This window comes from Aedes aegypti, chromosome 1, assembly GCF_002204515.2.
Source record: "Aedes aegypti strain LVP_AGWG chromosome 1, AaegL5.0 Primary Assembly, whole genome shotgun sequence".
Lineage (NCBI taxonomy): Eukaryota > Metazoa > Arthropoda > Insecta > Diptera > Culicidae > Aedes > Aedes aegypti.
Window position 1 is genome coordinate 145910252 of NC_035107.1, and position 15641 is coordinate 145925892.

The following is a 15641-nucleotide window of genomic DNA, read 5'->3' on the forward strand; positions in this document are numbered from 1 at the left end:
TTAAATAAATAGTTAGTAGTCAATTATTGTTGATAATTTAGAATATACCTAATTTCATGTTTTGCTACATATTTAAATGCAACAAGGGTACTCTATAGAGACTATAGTCTTACAGTGTAGCTATCGATTGCAGTTGCTAGATTACCAAAAGATTTATTTTGATTGGATATATAATTTTTCATATAATCGAAAGTCGGTTTTCTGTTTTGGGGTTACTTTGATAATGATGTAGGGTGCCATTAGTGGACTACCTAAGATATAAAAAAATATAACATAATAACGAAAAGCCTTAACTGAGATCTTTTAGCGTTAATAGATAGATTTCAACCTCTGCTATATGAGAAAGATATAAAAAGAGTTATAACATTATTTTTTGGGAATAAAATCGCTTGAGCCGCTGTTGGTACACGTGTTCCAGTAGTTGCGCTAGTGCTCCAGAAGTAGACGTCCGGGAATGGTTCAGGAAATTTTCAACAAAATAGTTGATTTTTACATAGGTTTAACATTTTTCCCTCGGAGCAGCAACTAAAATCTAGCGAATGAAGCATAAAGATCATCTCTGTGACATTTTTTCATTTTTGTATATCTATTTAGAACACTGCTTCTGTCAGTTGATCCACTACTGGAACACGACGGCAACTATTGGTGTAAGGGTGCATTTTTTTTTTGCAAAACAATAATTATTTATATGACTTTTTGATAAAATAAAAAGCTGAAATTTGGCAAACAGACTAAACTAGAGGCGACCTATCCACCAAAAATAGCTCATGTCGTTTTCATCCAAAAATATACGTTTTAGAGGGATTCCACGGAGGCATGCAAGTCGATTCTGATCGACCATTTCAAAAATATCTGAAACTTTGCACAGTTTTTCAGTTCCATCTAAATCGTCATTTTCCGATATCAAATCTTCAAGTTGAGTCACGACTAACTTTTCAAAAGGGTGTATGTGAAAATGGTTCAAAAATATTCAAAAAGCTGCACAGCAAAAACGGTTCGTTCGATTGTTAGACAACTAAAGAAACATGGCCACAAGAGCAAGTTTAGCCAAAGAACGTATCCAATTAAAACTGCAAAAGAACTATTTGATTGGGCGAATCGCAGAAAAGAAAAAGATTTAACAAAATTATCATTTTGTTTTACTACTACTGAAGAGTACGAATTAACGGCATCAGAGCTCAGCGAGCAATATAATAACGCGAAAACGATCCAAGGAACCCAAAAATTTCACTGTTTCATTCCATTGTCAGAAAATAAAATTAAAGCAAAACTATACTCGAACTGTACTGATAATGATGCAAAAGTGTTCGATATTGTAAAAAAATTGAATAACAATAAATAAATAAATAAGTATTAATAAAATGTTTTCATGATCTCATAACGCATACCCAAATCCAAAACTTTTAAAGTTTATATATAACATTTAGAAACTCATCGATCATACTCTAAAAAAAATATCCTTGTAAAAAAATTTTATTTTCGTGTAATCTGTTAAATCTTTTTAATTTATACATATATACATATACATATAATATTTATACATATACATAATATTTATACATATAATATACATAATACTAATGAATACATGAAAACGACTTGTTTAATTCACGCAAGGCCCTTAACAATAAAATCAGCAACAAACTGCGGTTCCCGTAATAATTTACACCGAAAAAAAAAAAAAGAGTGTCACTAAGTGTCAAATTTGTGAAATATTTGAAATGTCATAACTTTTTTGTTTATTGGCTTACCATCACCAAATTTTTATGGTAGATAGCTAATATAATGGAACGTTTTCCCTCAAAAAATTACGTTGGTATTCCGATAGGGTTTTGAGATATTTGAGTTTTTGCGTCAAAAATTATGTTTTTTAATGCAAAAAAAAATTTTTTTTTTACTGTGTGTATTTTTTTTGGAATCTTTATTTAGTTGTCTAACTTTGTTTCTTTAGTTGTCTAACAATCGAACGAACCGTTTTTGCTGTGCAGCTTTTTGAATATTTTTTAACCATTTTCACACACACACTTTTGAAAAGTTAGTCGTGACTCAACTTGAAGATTTGATATCGGAAAATGACGATTTAGATGGAACTGGAAAACTGTGCAAAGTTTCAGCTCAATAGAAAAAAATGAATTAAAAAATTTATCAAATTTTGGTGCTGTTGCTTGTTGGAATCACTCTTTATTCCACGGTCCAAACTACTGGCGCATTACAACCATTGGTGCCGGTACCCTATAAATCGAACAAAATTGAATAAATTATGTAACATTTATAGGGCATTGCATACCTCTATGCGTTTAACTATATAGTAAGGACCCGATTTTGTAAGCCCCTCGATGTATTTGAGGCTGACAAATAGGGGACCCGGACAAAACCGAGTCATTTTTTTTTTATTCCTGTTTCTCAAATTTTGACGTGTTCCATAATTACATGGACTCTTAAGAGGGCGATGGAGTAATGGAGTAATGCGACATGCACTATACACTAAGGATACGGGTAATGCCACAATAGATCTAAATACTGGTCGCAGTGGCGCATCCGAACAGAAAAAAAGAGGGCGATGAACATGGGCGTAACCAGTTTTTTTTTTCAGGGGCTCCTCCCCCTTAAACTGACAATATCGATAATTAACACTTCATTCACGATTTTCACGCCAAAACCATTATTATAAACTACTTCTGCACTCTCATATCTACCAGCCTCATAGTAAACGTCCTAAACGCGGCTTGTTTCAATGTTGAGTGACTGGTCTATTTAAAGTCTTGGAGATTTACCTATTGGAAAAATTCTGAAGATTCGTTTCGTTGTGGTGCCTTTGATTGGCAATTTTGCTCTGATCAGTAAGACAAACGGAATCAACTAGAGTTCCTAGTTATGCATTATCGTTAAATTTTCTATGAATTTCTCCTTGAACACCAAAATTCCTAGAGAGCTTCATATTAAAATTCCTTTAATTTTTTTAGAAACTCCTTCGAAGTAGCATTAATCATTGCCTCTAAGTTCTGGAATTCTATTAAGTATATTTCAAAGAATGTTTCATCTGGAGATTTCCACATAAAGTTTCCTAAACGTTATTTTACAACTCACACACCAAAAAAATCTTAGATTTACACGTAACGTTATTTTAGTTTCAATCATGTAAAGCCATCTCTCATGTATTATTTAATGGTAAAACCTATAAACACATCTATTATATACAACATTGTTACCAAATTCCTTAATATTGAACGCAAAACGCCTTCTCTCAAAGAATGTTGCTTGCAAAACGGCTCGATTTACATGATTTTCCCGCTGAAAATTCAATCATAAATAATGCACATGGAATGACACGCCGTCGATCCATCCATGTGCATTATTTTTGGCAGAACATTCAACGTGGAATCATGTAAACTGAGCGATCTTGTTTTCAATTTCACTTTCAAGATGCAAGAAATCATGCAACATTGGCGAATGTTGGATGCAAGATCATGAAATGTTTCAGTTTCACTCAAGTTTGCAAATATTCCTGAATGCGATGAGGCAGTTTACATTATATATCGTTTAATGTCATTTAAGCATCGCATAACGCAAAAGGTGATTTCGTTATACGGAAAGAAACTTTAATTTAGACGAAAACCCCCTTCAGTGTACCCTGGATGTTTCTGGAACTATTTATGAAATTATTTGTTGGACATTTTTTAAAACAAAAAGATTCAGCAGGATTTCATAGATTTATTCTTGAAATAGTATTGAGAAAAATTCTTGGAGAAATTCATGAATGAATCTACACACCTAGTTTTTTGTCATGAACTCTGCTGTGTGAATCTCGTTTCTTTTTTTCAATTTTAAGCATTATTTAACTAGCAAATGACCAGGTTGCTTAGTAACGAAAAACGATTTTATGATACTCGGGATACCACGAAATTCGCTCGTTTAATAGAATCCAAGATTCGGCATATTACAGTCATCTCTCCCTTACTCGATATTGAAGGGACCATCGAGTTAGGGAGGTATCGAGTTACAGAACACAAAATCAGTGCAACTGCGATCCAAGGGACCATCGAGTTAGCCATGAAAACCAATTTTTACTATGGTTCTCTAACTCGATATCGAGATACGGAATATCGAGTAAGGGAGAGTTAACTGTATATCAAATTTTTCTAAGGAGCATCTCCAAAACCACCATAAAATTTTGTTGAGGAATAAATTCGATGTACTCCCAGAAACGATTTACAGAATAATTTCAGGAATTGGAGAGACACGTTGATCGAGCAAAGGGTAGGTGGATAGGCTCGATAGGTGACACTTCTTTCCCGGAACGAGAGATTAAAGCGATTCACTTTTTACATACTTATTACCACACTAAACATAACACAATGTTCTTATCCTACGTTGTGACTCTGAATGATGAGCAATCGTTGTTCATACTAATGTATTGGTTGTAGTAGCAAAGGAATAGTTAGAGCTCTGAACCGGTGGTTAGAGAGCGTATGTCCGAACACACGTTTAAGAAATTTGTAGATGCATATAAATGAAATCTCAAGAGGAATTTCTTGGGCCAAACGAGGAGCTTTCTCTAATTACTCCAATGATAATATTTTTCAGTTTCGTAATAGATTTGATAAAACCTTCGAATAATTTCTGGCTAGAAGTTTTTCAAAAGGCTGATTGTGTGGTTAACTCCATAAGCTTTCCAATCTATAATGATGTTATTTGTATATAAATACGAGCACTGGAGACAATCTTTGAAGAATTCAAACACAAGAATGATTCCCGCAATAAAAGGTATTTCCATGGTAAAACATGACGAAAATCATTTTTTGACAAATTTAAAATAGGCTGACAAAATCGGGTCAGAACTGTATTTGGAAATTTCTGACTAAGATTACAAAAATGGTCCCAGTTTGTGAAAATTCTTTTCGCTAAGAGATTTGAGACCATATTCAAGTTTTATGATAACTAGGCTGTATCTTTGACAGTGACCAACTATTAAAAATGTTTAAATCGTATCAATTTTTAATATTCGTATACAAAGCCTCAAATGTTATCAATTCAAATGAAAACAGCTCTTATCAAAGCATTATCAAAGTTACCGATTTTGTCTTATCTTATCTTCATGCTAGTTGTTCAATTTGATTGCCTACCAAGCATATCAGTTGGAAATCTAAAAATCAGTTATTTTTCGCCAGTTATGTTCCGAAAATATAACCAGGCCAAGCACTCCACTTCCCCTGCTATTGCCTAAAATGTTTATCAATGATATTCAACTCAATATCATCCCGAAGATTCAGAGTCATAAACCGACGACCACATTGGCATCCATTTGTTATAACCTGTTATAACCATACAAAATGAAAAAGATCTCGACATTGACAACACTATGATTTAGTGACGTACCTTTTCGTTTCCGTCTCGTTGGCCGCCTTCGCCTTGTGCTTCCTCAAGAGATGCATGCTGCCGAAGCTGAAGTACTTTTTCCACCGGCTCTCCTCCTCGTCGTCGTAGTTGTACGTGAAGAAACTTCCGCCGCCACTTGTCAGAAAATTATTAGCCCTCCGCTGTCGCACTTTTCCCCGCGAACCGAACAGCATAAAACGATCGTTGCGTTGCGCGCGCCGCCTACTAAGCTCACTCAAATTGTTCTCACTTTTGCTGAAACCCGACCGAACAGCAGTGGATGTCGAACCGGACTGACCCCGGCTTCCGCTAATGAACAGGTTCTGGATGCTGCCGCTAAGTCTACTGTACAAACTTGCACCACTCGACGGTGATCTAGATGCTTCGGCAGGCGGTGGACGCAGTCTAGTCGGCTCTGCCAGGTTTGGCCTTAAGTTGTGAGGGTCGATTTTTGTTCGATCTCGTCTTTGCCTTGACTCGGTGGCTGTTTTGCTTAAATTGCCTAATTTATGAAGATCATCTGCCGTGCTGCGAAACATAATCGAATTGCTATCGATTGCACTACACTCGGCGGCACGACGAGTTGGACGGATGGGTCTATGATAGACGGCTTCGCGTGTGTGAATTTCGTTGACCATAGGTGATGCGTTTTGGGAATCATGGGAAGTGTAAACCGGAAAGCTGTGACGATAATTGTCGTGGAAATCAGTCTCAAATGTTGATTCGGATGGCCATTGCTGGAAGAATGGGAGAAAGAAAATGCAATTAACATTTTTAAATATGCAGCCAGCTTAGATGTCCATGCAACGGATAATAGTGTGGGACAAAATTTAGATTCTTGCTCCAGTCCACTTTTTGGATTACTTTTAGGTCCCATAACAACTGTGCAAAATTTCAGCTCAATCGGAGAAACTATATTTTAGCGCCAGCCGTTCAAAGTTTGTATGGGATTTACTATGGAAAAACTTACTTTTGCGAAGAAAAATCGCCAGAGGTCTCCCATTGACCTCTATGAAAATACTGAACACATACCTTGATAGGTATTCTTACGATGCAAATATTGCCGCGAAACAATCCGACACTTGTGAAAAAAGTGTTGAACGCGACCTATAAACCAAAGAAAAGATTGACGAAGAATCCCGAAAAAAGTAAAACGAAGTAAATGGTTGCAGGTATATAGAGTGGAAGTCCTAGTATATTGATACTAAAGAATCAATGTTATGGCTGAGAATGTTGAACAGGACATTTTTTACGTAAAGTGTTGAGGGCAATAGATAAATGTAATATAGATGTACAAAGAAGCAATTTTTACTAAGCAAAATAAATACGGTGAACTTTGGTGGGCTGGTCACTTAATGTGAAAGTAGAAAAATAAGCTCAGTCGGAAAACGTTCCTCACGAAAAGTTTTTTCGGTCTGAAGCGAGAATCGAACTCACATTTCTTAGCACGATGTGGCTAAATGCAGTGTTGTGAAAAACTCAATTTCCCATAACTCACGCTTGAGATTTTTCATGCGTGAGTTGTCAATCACGCAACTCAGCAGTCAAAAAATCATCGGTGAGTTGGCTCACCTTTTTGACTCATTGTCTCGTATTTCCACAGTTTACACAAACACGGCAATAATTTCTTGTTAGCCTGATAAAATTATAGTAAACCTTCCTAACATAAACAACAACAGTCGGGTTTCACGAGGTTTTGACAGGTTTTGCGACTGAATCATTTTTACGGTTTGAGTTGATTTAGTGATTTTGCTTCAAAATCTCAAACGTGAGATTTGTGAAGCAGATCTCTTATGAGTTTGCTCTCACGGGATATTGATTGAGATATGAGTGTGAGTCTATCAACACTGGCTAAATGCCTTGATGACACTAACCGCACGGCTACGAAGCCCACAAATTGATTTGAATAGGCTTTAACCCATTTGTCTACGATCTCCACCTACAGGTCTTAATACCATTCATACTAAAAATAATACAGTAAACTATGAATAATTGAAACAAAGGCATGGATTTGTACAAGTTATTTTAGATTTCAATGCTTGAGGTATTAGATTGGAATAAAAAGTGAGCCAATATCGAAAATACCCGCTGCATTACGTTGAATCTCGAATACTTTTTCAAATAGGCGTAATTCACTTTCATCCCGTTCTGAGTAAATCAGCTGCTTATATTAGAAATATACTTTCAAATTCTTATTTGATGCCCAGAAGATTTTACCCGATACGAGTATGTCTGAACAATCATAATTTATAAAGTAATTGCATCAGTAATTGCAAATTTTTCTTAAAAATTAAATTATTTTAGGGAAAATATAATTTACCACGTTTTGTTTCCACCAACTTAGATAACGTAACGTAAGTTAATATGAATATAAAACGAAACCAAATCTCGAGTTTTCTGAAGCTGAAAATTTTAACGATAGGTAGATCATCACCAGCATGCAACCAACCAGGTTCCCTAGATCTGTGGACTGGAAAATTTGAAGTTTGGCTTCGTTTTATAATCACGTTAATAAGTTCGACAATCAGGTAACGAGCTGCATCGTAGCATGTAGTTTGAGTCGTATCTGTGCAAGTACCAGCATCTTGACTGCAATAACACTGCTGCGATACTAAGGACTGTTCATTTTATGAAGTGGACACTTTGTTTGTGCCATATCTTTTTTATTTATTGATAAAATTTAAATCGGTTTTCTGTGCATCGTTCAACTATTATTCTACAATGCTATGAAAATGTAAGATCTTAGAGAATGTTTTTGGTTGGCGAGCTAAATAGTTTTTTTCCGAAAACTCCTAAGAAAAGTTCGTCAAAGTTTAACATTATTTTTCGCAAAATAAAAATTCCTAATTTTTACGAACAAATTGTATGTTTGTATTCTTTACTATTCTACTAAAGGTATACTACCGTGAATTGCAAGTCAGTCTCATCTGTAAAAAGTATGCATTGAGAAAATGGGCTGTGAAGTTTCCGAAATCGTTTTCCATACGAATATTCAAAAAATTCCAGAGGATTGAAACATGTTCGAATCTTAATGAAACTTTCGCAATTTGCTTTTCACCACAATATCCTTCTGATAAAAATATAAAGATGTTTAAAACATGGTTCATTTTTGTGTTACACGGTGCGGAATTCTGTTGTGGGACTGATATGCGGTTACTTTTCATTATGGGACAATTTGACTTGCTGTTTTTTCTTAAATTTTCCGAACAAATCATATCATCTCATTAGTGCAGCTGAAGGAGTACTGGAAAATATGTTGAAAACTGAACTTAACTCAATTTTGACAAAAATGCAGATGGGACTGACTTGCGATTCACGGCAGTATAGCTTTAAAAAATCAATTATATTCCACCATTCTCTGACATTAGATAACTTTAGTGAATTACCAATTTATGCCCAAATTTGCTGATACATTATCCTTTCACTCCCAGCAAAAGAGAAAAGTAAAAAGCGTGTTCAAAACTAGTTTGGTTTACTTAAGAAACTATATTTGTACAAACGAGAGCTGAATCGTGCGTTTAAACCATAGTCTTAAGTACAAATTTTACTGTTTATGGTAGTTTTATTAAAAAGTCTCATATTTTTAAAATCGTGTAGGCATATTTATCGATCTACAGCAAATTGTAAAAGGTTTTCTCCAAATATTCCAATTGGTAAACTCAGGATAACATATTATGAAAATAATATGTGGAAAATTAAATCGATTTTATTACAGCAGTGTTGCCAATTTTGATGTTTATCAATGTATTTTGAAAGGTCTTCTAAGAATAAAGCAATTGTGTTTCTATTGTGCTTTAAGGCCGCACGGGACGTCATCATAATCACCCTATCCATTTCAAGAAGCAAATCCCAAGAACCACTTCATATATCGATACAAAAATGTATCACTATGATTCTATATATGTAGTGCACAACCCGATAAATTTTCAGCTTCATCGGTTCACTAAAACTCGAGATTTGCTTCCACAAAGTTTTGATGATTATTGTTAGAGTGAGACGAAAGATAGGGAAAATAACACGGTCTCCCGTGTCCCCTTAAATATCACGTGGGGACTAAATAAGTAACTTTATGAAGGCGTAAGTTATTTTTCATATTAATACTATATTAGGACTTCCGTCAGGACATACTTTTATCCAAAAAATTCTACTCATATCAGTTCCCTTCAAATTTAAAATATTTTTCTCTAAAAAATATAGGGGTAAAAAAGATTTTATTATATCTGTAAAATGATTGTTCCAAAACTAACTTGGTTTTTTCCATTAGGCTTCTGACTGATGATGCTTTTCAAGAACAAGTCATTTTTGAAAATAAAAATATAAATTGTCGAATTTTCCAGCCAATTTCCAACAATCATTGATTATGATATTCGTTTGAAATTTAATTATTTTGAAGAATTTTTATTATCACAACATTGTACAATACTATTCGAACGATGTGCAGAAAACCGATTGAAATTTCATTGATAGATTACAGCAAGCACATGGTGTCCACTTTATAAAATTAACAGTCCTTATATTTGACTCAGAACAGTTAAAAGGTGGAACATATTTCAACTTCTGCATTTCTACATCTTTTGCTTGTTTATTTACTATTTGATATATTTGTTTTACAAAAAAAAAACAACATACGGTAACCGGCGAAAATACGATCATTTTACCGTTTTTCATACAAAATTACCAGATTGGTGACTTGGATCTTGGCTCCTAGAGCTCCCATTGGGCTGAAATTTGTGATAATTTCAAAGTGTGTAATCAAAATGGTGTGATGTTTTTACTGCACAAATTTCAAGTTATTTCCCAGTGGCGGTAGAAATTTCAGATCAATCGGCCATTTTGTATGAAGAACGGCAAAGTAATCCGGTCATTGTACGTCAAAACGACGAAAGTAGTTCCGGTTCAATGGTTTTATTTTTTGTCACTTTCGTTGTTTTTATTCGAGTGTATGTATGCTGTCAGTTGATGTTGATTTATTCGTCAAATTGTAATCAAAAGGACGTATCCAAATCAAATGTCAAAGGGGGTTAATAGGAATGTTTCGTCGTTTTGTTTAACCAATGTTAAACATTCAAATGAGCGATTGTTATAAAAATTGTCAAAGTAGCGATGCAAACGCTGATTTTTTAAGAGTGTTTACAGTGAAAAACAGATTATATTCATTTTGCGTAAATTGCAACCATATTGAAAAGTATTCGAGATATAATCATTTTCCGCTTTTTTACCGTTCTCGGTGGATTATTCTTGTGGAAAACAATAGCAAAATAATTGTTCCTATCGGTTGTCCCATTGTCAAGCCAACTCATGCCTTACACATATCATTTCTTTTTGTATTTATAAAAAAATATATAAGAAGAAGATAAATAAATAGATAGATTATGTCATGGATTTCACCAACAATTTTAATTAATTATTTATATTTATCCTTATTGGCGAGCTCGCCAGTCACATTAAACATATCTAGAGATTCCTTGAAAACTTCTTTAACAAATAACGAAAACATTTCAAAAAATTGGTTAAGACATTCTTTCAAGAATTCTTGCAGAAATTTTTACTGCATTTCTTACAATATCCACTAAAACTACTCCAAGAAGCTTCTTCCAGCGCTTTCATATGGAATCTCTTCAGAATATTTTTATTTCTTAGAAAAAACGCTTCCAATTTACTTAACCTAACTTAACCTAAATATACACTCCCTCGTATAAGTTTTTGTTCACCCCCTACAAAACATACAAAAGTGTTCAATCCATATCTCTGTAATTACATGTCCAATTGAAACTTTCTAAGCCGCATTCGAACGGCAAAGAGTTATTAATACTTCGTATGTATTTTTACAAAAACATTTTTTGAACTTTGTATACTAAATTGTTACTTAAAGTTGTGAAATTTTTCATTAAATATACTGGAAAAACATAGCGAATTTCCTCATTGACCAAAATTTTAAAACAAGGTGTCATTAGAATCGTAATCTTACATCCTTTGAAGAGCATTACCGAAATTTTTGAGGAAAAATGTTCTTAAGACAAAGTTTTGATTTTCTGTTAAACAGTGGATACAGCTTCTGCAGGTTTTTTGTCTGGTTTTAAAATTGAAATAATCTTGGCATTTTTCCATTTGTCATGAAAATATGCCAATTGAAAACAGTTGTTAAATTTATCAACTAAGAATGATAAGCTTCTTTCTGGAAGTATCTTGATGAGGATGTAGAAAATTCAATCATCGCCAGGAGCTTTCATATTTTTGATTTTTTTTAATAATAGTTCTCACTTCTTCCAAATCAGTCTCCCAGGAATTTTCGAAAACGTTATCTTGATTGAGAATATTTTTGAAGTCCTTGAACTTGATTTTCAATTGGACTAGTAAGTCCTAAATTAAAATTATGCGAGCTTTCAAACTGCAAAGCAAGTTTTTGAGCTTTTTCGCAATTAGTTAGAAGTAATTTGTTTTCCTCTTTCAGGGCCGGAATCGACTTCTTAGGTTTTTTCCCTTAAGGTTCAGAGGAGCCAATTAAGAAATTTTATTTTCAAAATTTCTGTCTCTTACTTTTTTTAAATTTATTTTTGCAGATCCTGCCCTATCATTTTCATAGTGCAAGTGCGTTGAAATTGCTTTCTCCTCACGTTTTTAGACACATCAAGAATTTAAGATCATCGTCTATAATCACGGATTCGAATTATACTTCAAAGTTTGAAATTGCAATGCCCCTTGCTTTAACAATGGAATTAGTTAAAGTTTCGAAGTTTAGTTTGAAAATAAATTTTAAAACCACGATTACTATGGATCGCTTTATGGGATATTTGAAATGTAACAGGGACATGATCAGAATCAAAATCAGCGTGAGTAACCAGTTGGCTACAAAGGTAACTAGAATCGGTTAAGACCAAATCAATAGTAGAAGTGTTTCTAGAAGAGGAGAAGTGCCTTCAGGGCATTTAATTAAGATATAACTTGAAGAGCACTCATCAAATAAAATTCTGCCGTTGGAATTGCTTTGAGATTTATTCCATGAGCGATGTTTTGCATTAAAGTCACCAATGACAAAAAATAGGACTTACTGCAAGTCAATTTTCGCAAGTCAGTTTGATTCAAATTAACTTACTGCCCAATGCATTGAAAAAAGCTAATATGCAGCTGTCAAAGTATATTTACCAAGCTGTGTTTCAACAGAAATATCCATTAGAGAAACGTAATCCGATAACAATTTTATTAGTAAAATTTGCACCAACTTAGACTGCTCCAGCCATAGTGATGGTTTTGAACATTCGAATCATTTGATTCGATTGTTCAGTTAAAAAATCAAATTCAATAGGTACAATTCGGTGTATTTTCTGATGAATTTTTGTTTGGATTTTCCGTTGATGAATAGACGGAATAGAAGTTTCCTGCGCGGCAGAAGCAGGGGTATTTATATTAGATTTGAAAATAATAGAACAATTACCCGTAAACAAAATTTGAAGGGGAGGAAATCACCTACGATAATATTAGCAAAAGATTTTCTTTGGGATAGTCCATTCTAAATTAAAAGATTCGAACGATTACACAAAAAAAATCCTTTCTCGTATTCGTGAACAGCAGACGTGAACTCGTCAACAAGCAAAAATACACCGTGAACTAGATCATGTTTATGCGTAAACATGATGGTAGTTCATTGTGTATTTTTGACAGTTAACGTTTTCCAGAACTCGTTTTTGAGCGTATACCCAACCGAAGGAAATTAGTTTGCGAATGAGTATGATCATAATTTATCTGATGGGTATGATTAGGAAGCAAGTGATCGTTAACACACAGGACAGACGTCCTTAGCTTCATCATACTTCCAAAGAGAAGAAGCAAGTTCTGAAGCTGAAAGTGTTAGATGAAAATTTGCGGATTCTCTTTTTCTTTTATTGGTAAAGATGTCTGAAATAAGAGGAGTTTTTTTTTGTATATTTTTTTCAGTGAACATAGCTTTCACTTTGGAGGCATTTTAAATGATATTCAATCCTTGGTTCTCGCCGTGAGAGGCGTGTCTTCTAACCACTATACCAGGCCCGTCCCCAGGCCATACGACGTCACAAACTTCATGGAATCGAAATAATATAAAACGGGATAGAACTCTAAAGCTACTTTTGTGGCGATTCTAGAGCACTTGGCATAGGTCTTGCCAATACCATAAATTTTTGAAATATTTTAATTTTATGTTCAAGTCAAGGCGCGACGTCTTAATCTTCATAATCTGTTAATCATAATTCAAAATAATCCATAATTTTTCGTTTTGGCGTTACGTCTTTATTAACCGAGCCTGTTTCTCAGCTTAGTATTCTATTAGCACTTCAACAGTTATCAACTGGGAGATTTATTTGACGTGATTGCAATTTTCGCATTCGTATGTGGTGTGTCACAACGATACGGAAATCAAGGAATTTCCCATCAAAAACAGAGTCTGAACAATCCGACACCTTCAGAATGTCTTTGCTTTGGAGCCGAAAATTTTACCACTTATGGAAAGCTTTGTTTCAACTAATTTGGCTCTGCTGAGACCTCTAGGAGAGTATTTCATTCATTTCGCCAAAGCATATAAAAATTGTATCAATTAATGCGGACACTGATACCGGTTTCATCTGAAACTCTTTTGGGATATGTGATTCACAGACAATTTTATGTTCGCATGAGTATAGGATATTTCATGTAAGAAACGGATTCGACTAACAGTTGACAGTACCTAACAGTTTTTGACCAGAACATCGATGTCACTGAACCGATTCAAATTCGATAAGTCAAATCAATTCACTGATTTAATCGAATCATATGAGTCGATGTTTTCGAATCGATTCGATTTTCAAACTCATATGGAAATTTACAAAAATAAGCTCTCAGAATAAGACCTTTAAACTTAATAATTATCTTATGAGACCCGTACCCATGATCAAAAATCTTGTAAGAATGTTGTATCGTCTCTTAAGAAATCTAACGTCTTACAGAATCTCTAATGAATATGGAACGTAGAAAAAATAATATACACACTTATACTTCAGTGTAGAAGTTTAAACAGGTCCGTCCGACTCGGACCCAAATTGGGTATCACTTCTAGTACTGCATTTGGTCCCTTGGTATTGCAAAAGGTACATAAGTGTTTTGGTTTAAACCCTCTCAAACGTATTTAATGCACGCTTCAATTATATTATTGAAAAAAGTGTAGTTTGGACTGCATCCGCGATTTTTTTTTATGGTGGCGGTTTGAAACGGCAGAGTGGAATTATTAAAAAATAAAATACAATATTGTAAAATATGCACCCTTTTTATGGATTATATTTTGACACTAGAATAACACAAATTACTCGGTCATTAAGGACTGTTCATTTTATAAAGTGGACACTTTGTTTATGCTATATCTTTTTTATTTATTGATAAAATCGTAATCGGTTTTCTGTGTATCGTTGACCTATTATTCTAAAATGCTATGAAAATATAAAATCTTTGAAAATGCTTTTGGTTGAAGAGCTAAATAGTTTTTCCAAAAACTCTTAAAAAAAGCTGTCCGTCAAAGTTTAACATTATTTTTCGCAAAACAAAAATCCTTACTTTTATGAACAAATTGTATGTTTGTATCCTTTACTATTCTACTAAAGGTAAAGCTTTAAAAATATCAATTATATTCCACCATTCTATGACATTAGGTAACTTTAGTGATTTACCCATTTATGGCCAAATTTGCTGATACACCATCCTTTCACTCCCAGCAAAAGAGAAAAATAAAAAGCGTGTTCAAAACTAGTTTGGATTACTAAAGAAACTATGTTAGTATAAACGAAAGCAGAATCGTGAGATTAAACTACAGTCTTAAGCATAAATTTTACTGTTTATGATAGTTTTATTAAAAAGTTTCATACTTTTAAAATCATGTACGCATATTTATCGATCTACAGCAAATTTTAAACAGTTTTCTCCGAATTTTTCAATTGGTAATCTCAGAATAATATATTATGAAAATAATATGTGGAAAATAAAATCGATTTTATTACAGCGGTGTTGCCAATTTTGATGATTGTCAATGTACTTTGAATGGTCTTTTAAGAATAAAACAATTGTGTTTCTGTTGTGCTTTGAATGTGACGTGGGGACTAAATAAGTAACTCTATGAAGGCGTAAGTTATTTTTCATATTAATACTATATTAGGACTTCCGTCAGGACGTACTTTTACACAAAAAATTCTACTCATATCAATTCCCATCAAATTTAAAAAAAAAAATTAAAAATATACGGGAAAATTGATTTTATTATATCTGATAAA

The 15641-nt window shown here is 33.8% G+C and overlaps 1 protein-coding gene across 1 annotated transcript in view; it reads right to left on the reverse strand.

Annotated features, from left to right (window-relative positions):
- Window positions 1–15641, reverse strand: part of LOC5565257 (protein unc-13 homolog 4B) — a 148370-nt gene that overhangs the window by 93006 nt on the left and 39723 nt on the right. The window contains exon 3 of the mRNA XM_021850000.1: window positions 5377–6113. Within this exon, the coding sequence (XP_021705692.1) occupies window positions 5377–6113 (737 nt within the window). The remainder of the gene's footprint in view (window positions 1–5376; window positions 6114–15641) is intronic.